A 15,109-nucleotide genomic window follows, 5' to 3' on the forward strand; every position below is an offset into this window, starting at 1 on the left:
ATCATCTAAACTAAATCAAGAACATACATACTTTAATCATATTATTTACGTTCTCTTTTTAACATCCACAATTAATTATCCTTGCTAATTTCTTCCAAAAATAAAAGAATATATATAAAGCGACCTTAGTGCAGTGGCAGGAGGTAAGTCCATTTGTAGAAGGCACCATCACACCTGGGATCGATTCTCGGCTCTTACGAATGTAGGAATTTGACTAATGGGCCGGCTAGACTGGCCCAATGGTTGAAAAAAATAAAATAAATAAAAAGATATATATAGACAGATTGTGTACGTGTGTATATCTCTTTAAATTCTTGTTTACATAACATCCGTTGATTTCAATAGTGCTGGTTCACTAATAGCACAAAAATATTAGCTAGTACTGTAAGATACTTATGTTATATTACCTATCCTTGAATTTATTAACAAAACAAATGGGAAATTAACCAAATAATGAAATAAAATACACAAACACCACATATGATCAGCACTCACCAACATAAATATTAAATCAGAAAAAGTAAAAAAAAAAAATCAAGATTATAATAATTATTTATACAACTTTAGTATTTTCCATTCCACGAGTAAAACACATGCGATATCATTTCATCACGGAAGCACTATCATCCTCATTGTTGTCCGAAGGGTTACCAATTCCATGACGTCTACTAGGGAACACCGTGAAAACAACGCCGGAGATAACTCCAATCACCGGAGGCAAAACCATGAGAAAGATCTTCCCAGTGGAGCCAAAGCCAGGGTAGAAACAATTCACAGTGTTTGCATCCAACAAGGAAATAACACTGAACACGATAAGAGAGAAGAAAGCGTGAACGAAATCTCCAACTCTAAGCCGTTTCGAAGACAAATCCACTGAAGACGAATCTGGCCAGAGACCCTTCACGGTAGCGACACCATAGTGAACGTAACCGTCTCTTGTTCTGTAACTATCCGTGAAGCAAGTGAAACAGCAAGAGAAGGCACAAACAACGATGAGAGCTCCGGTGAAGTATTTGTTGATGAGGAGGCAATGTCCGTTGTTGGTTAGGACAGGGTTTAAGAACTGAAACAAGAATACGGTTCCTGTAGGGAGGAGCTTGATGAGGTCTCCTACACCTGAATAGGTCCGGTCTCTTATGGCTTTGAACGTTTTCGACATTCTTTTCTTCTTGTTGTAAATTAGCTAGGTTTTTAGGCTGTCGTTTGTAGCTACTAGTGTTCTTTGAATGTGTGTCTTCATGAAAGTATTGTTTGTCGAGTGTTTATAGGAAGAGAGAGAGAGACAGAGGGAGATTGCTTCTACGTAAAAACGGGTTTGGTGTTGCTTATACTCTTTCAAAAAGTTGGGGGGAAAATTTAATTATAATTAGTTTTATGCTTTTGGGGTTTGTTTTTGTTACCCTTTTTAGTATTTTGCGGCTTGTACTAGAAAACGTGGCTTGAAGGGTTAGATTCGTTATGTTTCGCTTTCTCCCATATATTTAGATACAAAAAGTGTGAAATCATTTTTAATGCTCCCTTCCATTTGATGTCACGCATATCGTCATATAGGTGGTTGAAGGATCGGGTAGTCCAAAACGTATCGAGTGTATAACAAATGTTTGGTTATTACTTAATGATAGTGATTGGTAAACACTTTACAAAGTGGTACAAAGCTATACAAATATACAGCTTTAAAGTTTACCAATTACAAAAACTTTACCAAAAAATGACACAAATCTAACTTAAATTTATTTTAAACTAGTAGTCGTTCCGTGCTACGCACGGATTTAGTTTACATTGTTCTTGGATTTTTTTTGTGATTTTGGAGATTGTTAGTTATGAAAATATTAATGAAAAAATATTATTTGAGACTTGAGATATAAGGGTTAGTAAAATATGTATCTTTCTATTTATAAGAAAAATTGTAGTTAAGAGCATATAGAAAATTTATTATTTAATTGGATAATAAATCCACTAATTTTACATCAATTTCTATCTATTAGGTAAATTTAATTTATACTTCTTCTATTTTTATAGTTGTCGTTTAATGTTTTCTCACACAAATTAGAAAAAACTATTAAATTGTCTGTTTTACCCTTTATAATATATTTACCCTTTACCCTTTATTAGTTAAAAAAACTATTAAACTATTAAAAAACTATAAATATATTATTGGTCAAACTTTAAATCATCACAGATAAAACTGGAATATTCACCAAACATTTTCATTGAAAATCTAAAACGATAACTAAATTAAAACAGAGGGAGTATTTCATTGTTATATGAGTCACATAAACCATGTGAGAGTTATAGATATGCAATTATTACATATTAATATATTTTCTTATATATGTAAGATTTCTAAATGTTATTATTAATCACTCATTGCATTACTATAAATATTATGAAAGTTACAAAAATGAGAGTTAATACAAAATATGGGATTGATGAGATGGAATAGAAAAGTTAATAAAAAATTTGGCAGGTTTATAAAAATACATTATTGTGAATTAATAACTAAAATTGTCTATTGTTTTAAATATATATTCAAGAATTATATATTATAAATATAGATCAATGAAAGGGCATCTTAGCTAATCAAATCATGAATTTAAATATATATTCACTTCTCTCTTTAAACAGAAATATATACAGTTATCTTTTTATCAACAAAATATATTCAATTCTCATTTAGGGGGTGTTATTGGATTGAGGATTTTAATAGATTTTAATTAACCCATGACATTAGTGGATTTAAAAGTCTAATACATTTGTGTGGACTTTATAATGCATATAAGGTGGATTTGAAAGTCATTGATAATGTATTTTTGGTGATTGTTATGGATTTTTTAACAAGTTATTGTTAGAAAAAAATATATATATATCCATAAACTGTGTTATATACCAAAATTATATTAAATTAATAACACCCAGACTTTTACACATGTCATAGAAAACTTGAATTAAACTGTATTTGTTTTCAATCCAGATTTTTGGTGTAATTAAAGAACCCAGATGTCATGAACCCAGAAAAAAAAAATTAAAGAATACAAAAAAACACAGATCTGATGAATAAGCGTGATTATATACAAAGGGTTTGAGGAGGAAGAAACAGAGATTGAACCCAGAAAAAAAAAATGTGATTATATCATAAACCAAAAAAAAAAGTTATAGATCATGAACCCAGAAAAAAAAGTTAAAGAACACAAAAAAAAAAATTCTCAAAAATAATACATATCTGATGAATAAGTGTGATTATATAAAAGGATTGAGAAAAAAAATCAAACAATAATATGTCAAAGGCTAGAAATCCATCTAAAGAGAGGAGAAGAAAATGAAATGATTGAGAAAAGTGTGGTATTGTGTTTGTTCATATTTTAGAAGCAAAGTACGTTGAAATCCAAAATCACACAAAATCCAGTAGATATTGAATAACACTAGATTTTAATGGATTTTTAAAAATACCCAATTGAATAACACCTGATTCTTAAATACATCAAACTCCTTTAAAAACCACAATCCAATAATACCGCCTTAGTTATTTAGAAATTATATATTAAAATATACTTTAGTCTATTTTAAATGGACTGAAAATGAAATGAAGTAATGTAATATCAAGATCATGTGAATTATTTATATTAAAGTGTGGAAATAAAACAGCCAATTATTAAAATATACAACCAAATATATATATTATAATATTATATCCTTAAACTATTTAATCATCAAATTATTTGTCAAGAGAAAATTTGATTATGTAAATTCAATTGAATAAATTTGTATACTAAAAATTAAAAGAAACAAAATGACACTTGAAAAAGAAGAGAGGATCAAATGATAATCTTTTAGAACTTGCCAAAAATACTTTACTTTATTATTAGATGATATGATATAGTAAGGTTTCTTTCAACTATTACTCTAAGAATCTGACGCCCACCACCATTATATATTAAAATTCTTTTAAAATCAAATACACATACGATTATTTATTTTCTTTTAGAAATATTTTAAAATGATTGCATAAATCATCAAAAGATGAACAATAGTAAAAATAATTTACATTTTTGGAAAAAATATTCAACTTAGTAAGATAATATTTCTTCTGAAGTTAGGAACTTCCCAAAAACGGATGATCCGAACAACGATACTATTGTTACTGGTGTTTTGTTGTTTGTTGGAGATTGAATCGATGATAGAATATAAAGTAAATGTATTTTAAAATGATTGTAGAAATCATCAAAAGATGAACAATAGTAAAAATAATTTACATTTCTGGAAAAAAAAAATATTCAAGACTTAGTAAGATAATATTTCTTCTGAAGTTAGGACTTTCCAAAAATGGATGATCCGAACAACGATGCTATTGTTACTGGTGTTTTGTTGTTTGTTTAGAATAAAAAGTAAATGTTTTAGTTTTCACAATAGTCTGAAAGAGGGTGTGTTTGAATGGTAATAGGTTGTTTTTAGAAAACCAAACTTTAATGTTTGAGCCTTTAAGAGAGAGAAGGGATTGAAATCAAATATTAATGATCATAAATTTACAAGTGTTTTAAAATAATAAATTAAAAATGAAAAGTAATATAAACAAAAATGACAATTGAGGAAAATAGTGGGTAGATAAAAGTCAATGCATAATGATGGTATTAATTCAAATCAAAACATAATTGATTATGTTCATAATTTATTCTGAAATTCCTTTGAAAACTTATTAATTTTATGTATTTCAAAAATACCATGATGTTTGAAATAATAAGTCTGAATTAAACAAACTAATTATAGAATTAGATTAAAAACATTTCACAATTTTACGTAATTTTCCAGAAAGTAAACTCAAAAATTTAATTTTATATAAACAAATTTTAAAAAAGTTAAACTAATTTACTTACATAATACCATCCCACCATCTTACTTAATTTTGATTCCGTTTGTGTATGTGACAATTATATAAGATTCAAACAAAGATATTAAACCCAAGAATTCAAACCTATAAATTTAATTTAATGTTGGTTTAGTTTCGAGATGAAACCAACCACACAATGATATAAGGTGGCTCTAGATTCTTGGAGGCTGCATATGTTTATGATTAAATAAAGGATGAAAAAAATGCTGATGTTTTTTTTTTTGGTTTTGTGCGCCTGTAGTTAATTAGGTCCAAACTATAATTAATTAGATCCAAACAAAAAATACAAGTGTCAGAAATATAATAAGCCAAGTGTCATCTCTTTAACAAAAATTGAGAAAAATCTTTTTTTTCGACATAAAAAATATATATTTATATACTTTTACAAAATTGACTACATCTACAATAAATTGATCTCATTACTTCAATTTCCACCTCAACTTTTTGCTTCCGGCCGATCGATGGTTTCAACTTTCAACTAAGATAATGCCCGGAGTACGTCATGCAGAGGAGCTCAGTTTATACTCCCGAAGTTTCAATGGTTTTCCACACATGCTGGATCTCCAAATTCATATCACTAGCCCTTCTTCGTACACGTTGGTGTTCATTCAGATTTGTCGACCATCCTACGTAGTTTATATAATATATAAAAATAATATTAGATGCTAAGAATTAATTTGTTATTTCTTCTTTAATTTATAATCTCGTTTTTTCGTGATTATATTATGTAGCTCAAAATTTCTAATCGTGTTTGCCACCTAAACTTGTAAAAATTGCAACAACAAAAAAAAAACAGATTTTAGTTAAATTTACAAATTTGGCAACAGCAAAAAAAAACACATTAAAATAATAAAATTACGTTTTCTTGCAAATTCTATGAAATTGAATTAATTTTTGCAATTTTGGCACTAAAAACGAAAGTTCCGGAACTTGTTTTCTCGGAGAAACGATTTCAAAATTTGACTGTAAATGATTATTATGCGGTTTTAAAGCGAAACACGTTATTAGATCCAAAACCAAAATTTTAAAAACAAAACTCAAAATAAACAATGTTCTCTAGCTATTTTATTTTATCTGTGTGTTCGTGGGTGGTGGGTGGGATTCATTTCCAAATTTTGGGCTTCTTATGATTCGGACTTGAACATGTGAAAGGTAATCATGGGACGTTTACAAGTTACTACATCCATACAGCATCTACTAAAAAGAAAACCCCCCCAAACACTAAAAGTCGTTGTACATGTGACTGATCATTGTTTCACTTTTGTCGGATTAATAATCTATCGTAATTCAATGTTTGATCAGGACTGGCCATTTTTTTTTCTTATCTTGTTTATGAAAGATTGATTAAACATGCATATTACAAAGTTTATAGTGAACAAAAGAAAGTTTTAGTTTTAAAGTGTTCATATGTGAGAGATTCACATCTAGCAAGTGTTGAGAACTGTCCTACTAAATGAAAAAGAGAGGGTGATTTGGGCAAGCGGCATGTGACGTAGGCCTGGGCACTAATACCCGTTACCCGTACTCGATCCGTTACTCGGCTCGTACCCGTCCCAAAAAAAAGGGTACCCGCAGTTTTAGGGTCGAGTAAAGGGTATTATATTTATATTACCCGTGAGTAAGGGACGAGTATAGGGTATTAGTTTAGTTTTCAATACCCGTCCCGTTACTCGGCCCTTTACCCGTTTTGCTACCCGACCCGTAAATACCCGTTAATATTTTGTATTATTATTATTATTATTTATTATTAATTTATAGAGTTAGAGTTAAAACCTAAGTTCAACTTAGCCTAACTGAATTAATATATTATTTTTATTTTCAAAATTCGTAATTTTATAATTTTGGAACTATATATTGCATAAATTTATAACATTTTTTTATCGTGTACTCGTTTTCCGGGTAATAATAAAGGGTCAAGACGAGTAAAGGGTCAACTATTTTTTACCGGGTACCCGTTATTTAAGGGTCGAGTATGAGTAAATTTTTTCTGTTACCCGTTAGAGTCGGGACGAGTAAAGGGTCGGAGAAAATTCAAGGGTACCCGTCCCGTACCCAGCACTAATGTGACGTGAGTGGAAAAAAAAAACAAAGAGAATCTAAAATATTGAGTGGCAAGACGTAAAGTGCCACCACGTACATACACATCATATTCAGCCTCTTTCGTCATCCCCAAAAGGCTTCCGACAATACAAATTAATGTGCATGTATATCCGAATCTACTTGTACAGTTATACAACATGATTTATAAAGAAAGTATGTATGATAACGAAAAATATGTGTGATCCACAAAGACTCAGATGCACTTGTTTTGGTACCTGTACAACAACATGTCAACATCTATCCTAGATAAATGTGTGTTGAGAAAAAAAAATGCTACTCCACTAAGATGTAATATGAGAAAAAAATGCTACTCCACTAAGATGTAATACAAAAAAAAAATCTTCGAGCTACACACTTACGAAAAGTTGTTTAAAAATATTTAAGTTCAATTTTAGTGGTTGGTTTTCCGTAACCGTTCCTAATAAAATCGTCGATCGTTGAAGTTGCTGTGTGTAAAGAAAATGACAAAGAAGCAAGATTTGTTTCTTCTTTAACAAGAGAAAAAAAAAAAAAAAAAAAAAAACAAGAGTAGTTTCTTTTCCAATATGTGAACGCAAGACGATCAACGTCCACATTTAACATATTTTGACATATGATGCCAAAAAGAAAACATATAAAATTCATGGTAGATTACATACATATATAACTAAATTATAGAAGAATTCTTGTAAAATATCACTAACAATAGTTAAAGATATTCATTTCACCTCTCATGGATGCACTAATTAACTATATTTACTACCATTATCCGGAACCATATACTAACATGACATCTACAAAATAAAAATTCACAATTATAATTTGTGAAAGATATGCATGGCTAGAGACCTCCACGACGAAAAAGCTGTACATAGAAAAGAACAACCATTTATAGCTTTATGGTTTGTAACAGTTAAGAAGTGTTGGAATTACTCGAAAATGAAACTAGGCCTCTTATTAGTTAACCAACGGAACAATAACACGTCACCTTTCCAATTAGTGGAACTAATGATTTCTACCCCCAAAATAATAATCTAAAGTACGGAAAATAATAAGAGGTGTTCAATTTAGCCACGCCCGTTTAATTTCTAACTTTTTTTTTGGTCACTTTATGGTTTCTATTTGATAATAATGGCCATTAATAGAAGTATAGAACAATCCTCTTCGGCTCTTCCAAATATATATCTCACAAGTCACAACGAAAGTCAAGTAGGATCAGTTTCACTTTCACCGGTGATAAAGGATATAAATAGGGATGTTAACATCGAATCATATCTGATCATATGGCACTATACTTTGGTGAATAAATGCCCATCTTTTTCTCCACATTTAAAATTCTACTCTTGACCGAAAGCATATAACTTTGTAGATAATGAAAATTACAAGTGACATTTATATGGTGCCCATTAAGCTTGAACAATGTATGTCTAATTTACACTTGGTGTAACCTTTAGTATCATAACCAAGTATCCACACTTGTATATGTGTATATCACCATTTTCAATTTGATCTATTCTCATGAATCTTTCTCCGTTTAACCGTTTTAAGTGTCATTTAAACAAATTCCATCCGCAACTTCATATTATACTGAAATTAACTATGTACGAAAATATCCTAGTAGTAAATTGTAGAGGAGTAAAAATATTCTATATAGTTTTCATATTTCTCGTTGATCTTTATTCCCATTCATGATTTTGCATTTACAAGTCGGAGGCTCGGAGCAATATGCATCCAACCTGACGTTGTACGTACCTAGTTTTTTTTTGTTTTTTTTTTTTTTNCAGAAAAACAAACGAGGGAGACGTTAGACCATCGCCCACTGACCAAGTCATTTATTAAGCATTTCCCAATTTACTGTAGTGATGAGTGATGACCCTACAATGGAATCCAGATATTAAATCAATTTTCGAATTTTAAATACAGAAAGCAATAGATATTTGGTAATTAAATGACCAATAGTAAGCAAACTATTCACCTTCATTGTCTCCTATTTAAAGCGTATTTCTCTTCTACTTTTCAACATGCACACACTTCAAAAACAAACACAAAAACAGAGCAAAGAAAAAAAGAGAGACCAAATTTTTTTCTAAGGATGGAACTAGAATCTTCTCCTCCTCTACCTCCTCATGTGATGCTCGTATCATTCCCGGGACAAGGCCACGTTAATCCACTTCTTCGTCTAGGAAAGCTCTTAGCTTCAAAGGGTTTACTCATAACCTTTGTCACCACAGAGTCATGGGGCAAAAAGATGCGAAACACCAATAAAATCCAAGACTGTGTCCTCAAACCGGTCGGTAAAGGCTACCTCCGGTTCGATTTCTTCGATGACGGGCTTCCCGAAGATGACGAAGCGAGCAGAACCGACTTGACCATCCTCCGACCACACCTCGAGCTGGTCGGCAAAAGAGAGATCAAAAACCNACCAAATTATCGAATATTCCTTAAAAACCACATGGAATATAGAGGTAACGTATAATTCTCTGTGATCTATATATCTCTTTGATAGTTTATGGAAGTGTAAAAATAACCAGAAAAACAAACGAGGGAGACGTTAGACCATCGCCCACTGACCAAGTCATTTATTAAGCATTTCCCAATTTACTGTAGTGATGAGTGATGACCCTACAATGGAATCCAGATATTAAATCAATCTTCGAATTTTAAATACAGAAAGCAATAGATATTTGGTAATTAAATGACCAATAGTAAGCAAACTATTCACCTTCATTGTCTCCTATTTAAAGCGTATTTCTCTTCTACTTTTCAACATGCACACACTTCAAAAACAAACACAAAAACAGAGCAAAGAAAAAAAGAGAGACCAAATTTTTTTCTAAGGATGGAACTAGAATCTTCTCCTCCTCTACCTCCTCATGTGATGCTCGTATCATTCCCGGGACAAGGCCACGTTAATCCACTTCTTCGTCTAGGAAAGCTCTTAGCTTCAAAGGGTTTACTCATAACCTTTGTCACCACAGAGTCATGGGGCAAAAAGATGCGAAACACCAATAAAATCCAAGACTGTGTCCTCAAACCGGTCGGTAAAGGCTACCTCCGGTTCGATTTCTTCGATGACGGGCTTCCCGAAGATGACGAAGCGAGCAGAACCGACTTGACCATCCTCCGACCACACCTCGAGCTGGTCGGCAAAAGAGAGATCAAAAACCTCGTGAAACGTTACGAGGAAGTGACAAAACAGCCTGTGACGTGTCTCATCAACAACCCTTTCGTCTCTTGGGTTTGTGACGTGGCTGAAGATCTTCAAATCCCTTGTGCAGTTCTCTGGGTTCAATCTTGCGCCTGCTTAGCTGCTTATTACTATTACCACCACAAACTAGTTCATTTCCCGACCGAAACAGATCCCGAGATCGATGTCCAAATCCCTGGCATGCCTCTCTTGAAACACGACGAGATCCCTTCTTTCATCCACCCTTCAACTCCTCACTCCGCTTTGGGAGAAGTAATCATAGATCAGATCAAACGTCTTCACAAGACTTTCTCTGTTTTCATCGACACTTTCAACTCCTTGGAGCAAGACATCATCGAACACATGTCAAGTCTCTATCACCCCGGCGTTATAAGACCGCTCGGACCGCTTTACAAAATCGCTAAAACCTTAACTAGCGATGACACCAAAGGAAACATCCCTCAGCCAGCGGATGAATGCATGGAGTGGTTAGACTCGCAGCCTGTTTCCTCCGTTGTTTACATCTCTTTCGGTACCGTTGCTTACGTGAAACAAGAACAGATAGACGAGATCGCTTACGGTGTGTTAAACGCGGACGTTACGTTCTTATGGGTTATTAGGCAACAAGAATTAGGTTTCAACAAAGCGCGACATGTTTTGCCCGAAGAAGTCAAAGGGAGAGGGAAGATCGTTGAATGGTGTTCACAAGAAAAAGTTTTGTCTCATCCTTCGGTGGCTTGTTTCGTGACTCACTGTGGATGGAACTCGACGATGGAAGCTGTGTCTGCCGGAGCCCCGACGGTTTGTTTACCTCAGTGGGGAGATCAAGTCACTGACGCGGTCTACATGATAGACGTTTTCAAGACGGGAGTGAGACTCGGCCGTGGAGAGGCGGAGGATAGGGTAGTACCGAGGGAGGAAGTGGCGGAGAGGCTGAGAGAGGTTACGAAAGGAGAGAAAGCAACGGAGCTGAAAAAGAATGCTTTAAAGTGGAAGGAAGAGGCGGAAGCGGCGGTTGCTCGCGGTGGCTCATCTGATAGGAATCTTGAGGTGTTTGTGGAGAAGTTGGCTGCCAAACCTGTGGCTAAAGTACAAAACGGAAGTCATAATCATGTCCTGGCTGGATCAATCAAAATCTTTTAAAAAGTCATTGAAGTCTTTTGGTCTTTTTGTTCCTGCAAATCCTTAATTGTGTACTGTGTTGTATGCATTTTCTTTACTTCGACATTTTGTTTCGTGTTTTTTTTGGGTATGTATGGGCGTATGGGTCTAGGGAAAAGTCATTAATACTTCTTGGAAGAATGTCAGACTGATCACGCATTAAATTATATTATGAATAGTTATTATTTATAGTATGTTGCTATATCGGGAAAGAATATTTATATTATGAATGGTTAATAATTTTACAGTATGATTTATGAATGACTTTGGGTAAATATGATGTGGTATGATCTCTACCATGAAATAAAATATACTAAAAACGTTTGAATAATATAATCTTTATCCAATATTATAAGCCGACAAGAAAAGTATCTAATTAATCAAATTTAAATGCTTGGGATATTTGTTTATGAATATTTGGACGGAAGTACTGCCATGAAATTCAAATATTACAAAATTTACAAACATATGCGAAGAAACAAAATTTGGATTTTGCTTACTCTAATAGAACAATTTAAAAATTTATTACTTCCGCAATTTACAACTTTGAACACTTCAGAATCCCACATAACCGCAGGATCACTAGCCTCTCGTCCTTATCGTCTTGACTCTTTCCACTTAACACTATATGTATTGACAGAAATGACACGTGATGCATAAATGTCTCCATGCTGTCAAAGTGTCAATTTTAAACGGTTACAAAACCTTGTCTTTTAACCTACCAAATCAAAAGTTTTTTTTTGATTGTTTGGTAGGGATATAATAAAAAGTTTGTTTGGTATACACATGTCACAGTAGATAAAAATATATAATATAATCAACGATATTTAGTAATTTAGATAGTTAAAAGTTAAAACAATGCAAAATAACGTAAAACGAGAAAGTACTAGAAAAACAGTCTTAATTGTTTTATCTATAGGAGTAAAAATATACTACACACGCCTATCCCACACTATGATGACCACCGGTGGTTGGTAACTGCGTGACTGGTGACTGGTGACTGGTGACTTGCGAGACTCCAGCCGACGTAGAGCCTTTCAATGGTACTGTTGTAAATAAATAAAAATAAATAAATAAACCCTAAGATACAGTTTAGAAGTTGCAGGATGGGATTTCATATCCATTAATAGATTTGACAAATTAAAGGTTGAATTGTAAGAAATTATAAAAAGTCAAAAACAGAGCTATTAATTCGAACGTCACTATATAATACTATTATTAAATACTACAATATCCATACTGTTTCAGGATTTGAGCCAATATCACTATTGGTGGTATTCAGGGACATTATCCTAGCGACATGTGAGCTACAGTCAATGCTGTTAACAGTGAGTCAATTCATTGCTCGCTCGTTGGTTACACAGAACAAATAAATGCGTCCCCGTTAAGATATTGTGGTATATTCTGGATTATTGCCTCAGGAAGACAATTGATTGCACTATAGGAGTAGACCAAAGTCACCAAATGGTCCAAATCGAAGTCATCATGAGAGCTGATAGATAGATATCCAAACATGAGAGTTGATAGATAGATATCCAAAGAGGGGATGTGGTGGGTGGTGAGTTAGATGCGTGGCTCAAATAATTGTGCTATATAGGTCGGTGAAATTAACTATATGTCACAATCTATTTCCAGTATAATACATTAAAAAACTGAGTTCAAATTAACTCACGCGATTTTCTTATCTTGTTTTTTTTTGTTTTTTTGTTTTTTTTTTTTCCGTTTGATGGAATCCAATTAAATAGATGTTTAAAGATATGAAAATTTCAGTGTTATACTTCTACAGAAGAAAAAAAACAAAAAAATGTGGTATTATATTCTTGAATCTTCCATAACTTTGAGTAACGTGTCACGAAATACTGAATGAATGTCGTATTGCTGAATAGTCTGCCCTTTTTTTTTTTACACAAAAAATACTTTTATTAAGCCCAAAACAAAGATCTCAGGTCTACAACAGCCAAACTGATTACATAGTATTACAAAAAGATTACATGATACAACAGAGAGATTACATGGTACAACAGAGAGATTACAAAGTACTAAGTAACATAGCCATACTACTACGAATTAACTACCATATCCAAAAATTAAAATCAGCTTCATCAAAAAATTACAGGAGCTAGGATGACTTTATCTTCGAATCCAAAAGTCTAAAACTTTAAGTGCCATCTCGCTTCACTCTGCATAACTAGTATCGTTAAACCATAGGCCATCATGCCTAACTTACGGGAGAACATATTCACATCAAAAGTTAACGTGACAGAACTGAAAGGAGTGATCAAGGAGGGTAAGATGTTTGGTGATCGTCTTCTCTATCATGGTCCGGCAGACTTGTTCTCTTCTTCATTGGAAGTTCCTTCTTTGGGTTAACATTCAGTCTTTGTTTTGAGCATTCTCCTACTTCGTACTTAGACTGTATCTTGGGAGGAGAGCCTCCTTCTAGGTTTGAACCGATAGACTCGTCTTTGCCCGAGAGTTCAAAGTGCAGAAATGCTAAGGCAAAGTAAGGGCCTGCTCGTTTCTTAGGATACATAGGCTGGTTTTCATGAGCGAAGACAGGGACTTGGGCGACTGGGCTTGATTGTTGTGAGATAGGGGCTGAATCCGGGTCCTCGATTCCATCATTTCTCCTTTGATGAGCTTGGTTTTCTTGGTTGTTGTAATGATTTGGATTGGTATGCTCAAAGGGACATCGAGAGGTAGGGTGCATAATCCTACAACAATTAGTACAGATTTTTTCCATTCTCTCGTACTGAAATCCTAGCATAGCTCTATCACCTGTTTGAAATCTCACCCTTCTAAAGAACCTAAAGCGATCAGTTATAGAGACTCTGATTTTTACTCGGAGGAATGAAATCTGATTGGTGACTGAATCTTCAAAGTCCACCTGCACTAATTCCCCTAAGGATCTAGCTATCCTGCGGATAGACTTAGCAGAAACATAGGAGATAGGAAGACCCCCTAATTTGGACCCAAAGATCTAAAGAGGTTAAGAAATCCAACCGTGGTAAGTCATCCCACCTTTGCAAGGCAACAAACCATCTATTAAAGCTCCATGGTTCCCTTCGTAGTACTGATATCAGATCTCTTTCAGACTGGAATCGAAACTGGACGAAACGGTCATCGAGAACTCTGCCATGAACCGAAGATGCTAGACCCCAGGCTGTAGGGAGGTTTGCCGCCACTTCAAGCAGATTTTGATCAATCGGATTAAGTGGTCGGGCTATCAGGCTAAGCCTGTTACTTGCTAGGACATCTTCATAGTCTGAGTTTGGGATTAGGAGTTCTGGATCTTCTCTCCCTAGTGCTAAATTTTGAATCTCATCCCAAAGATCTTTCTCCATTAGTCTCTCGAAGAAGGAAAACGATGAGGTTTGAAAACACTAATAAAGGCTATATATAAGTGAGAGAAGGGTTGAGAAGGGAAAGGAAGAAGTAATAAAATTATAATTTTACTACATAAATTATCCAAACAGCAGGATCAAGGGTGGAAATATCTACTGCAGTAGAAACAAAAGAATCGAAAGGAGCGAGATAAGAAGGATATTAGATAAAGTCAACTCGTTAAAAGAAGAAAAAACTGGGAAGAGACAAAAAAAACGTCTATCAAACCTCTTCAAAATTTTTTAGTCTTATGTCTAAGTCAAACTTAGCAACCAAGAGGAACCTATGTATTTTTGATTTCTTCTAAATCAAAAAGGTTGTTAAGCCAACTTGGAGGACCCATAGCAACATACGATTGGAAGAAGGATTTTTGAATTGCACTACGGGCAATAAGAGAAGCTCCTTGGTTGGAATGT

At 33.6% G+C, this 15,109-nt stretch overlaps 3 protein-coding genes across 3 annotated transcripts; 1 reads left to right on the top strand and 2 right to left on the bottom strand.

Moving 5' to 3' along the window:
- On the bottom strand, nucleotides 378–1,244 carry LOC104746582. Its single transcript, XM_010468100.2, has one exon. The coding sequence runs from the start codon at nucleotides 1,157–1,159 to the stop codon at nucleotides 602–604; it is 558 nt and encodes a 185-aa protein (XP_010466402.1). The 5' UTR covers nucleotides 1,160–1,244; the 3' UTR covers nucleotides 378–601.
- LOC104746583 (UDP-glycosyltransferase 84A2-like) lies at nucleotides 9,670–11,511 on the top strand. The gene has a single exon (XM_010468101.2). It carries the CDS (start codon nucleotides 9,801–9,803, stop codon nucleotides 11,289–11,291), a length of 1,491 nt encoding a protein of 496 aa, XP_010466403.1. The 5' UTR covers nucleotides 9,670–9,800; the 3' UTR covers nucleotides 11,292–11,511.
- Nucleotides 13,588–14,653, bottom strand: LOC104748398 (uncharacterized protein At4g02000-like). Its single transcript, XM_010470046.1, has 2 exons — nucleotides 14,349–14,653; nucleotides 13,588–14,227 (listed from the first exon to the last, which is right to left on the bottom strand). The coding sequence occupies exons 1-2, from the start codon at nucleotides 14,651–14,653 to the stop codon at nucleotides 13,588–13,590; spliced, it is 945 nt and encodes a 314-aa protein (XP_010468348.1).

The sequence above is a fragment of the Camelina sativa genome, chromosome 15, assembly GCF_000633955.1.
Source record: "Camelina sativa cultivar DH55 chromosome 15, Cs, whole genome shotgun sequence".
Classification (NCBI taxonomy): domain Eukaryota; kingdom Viridiplantae; phylum Streptophyta; class Magnoliopsida; order Brassicales; family Brassicaceae; genus Camelina; species Camelina sativa.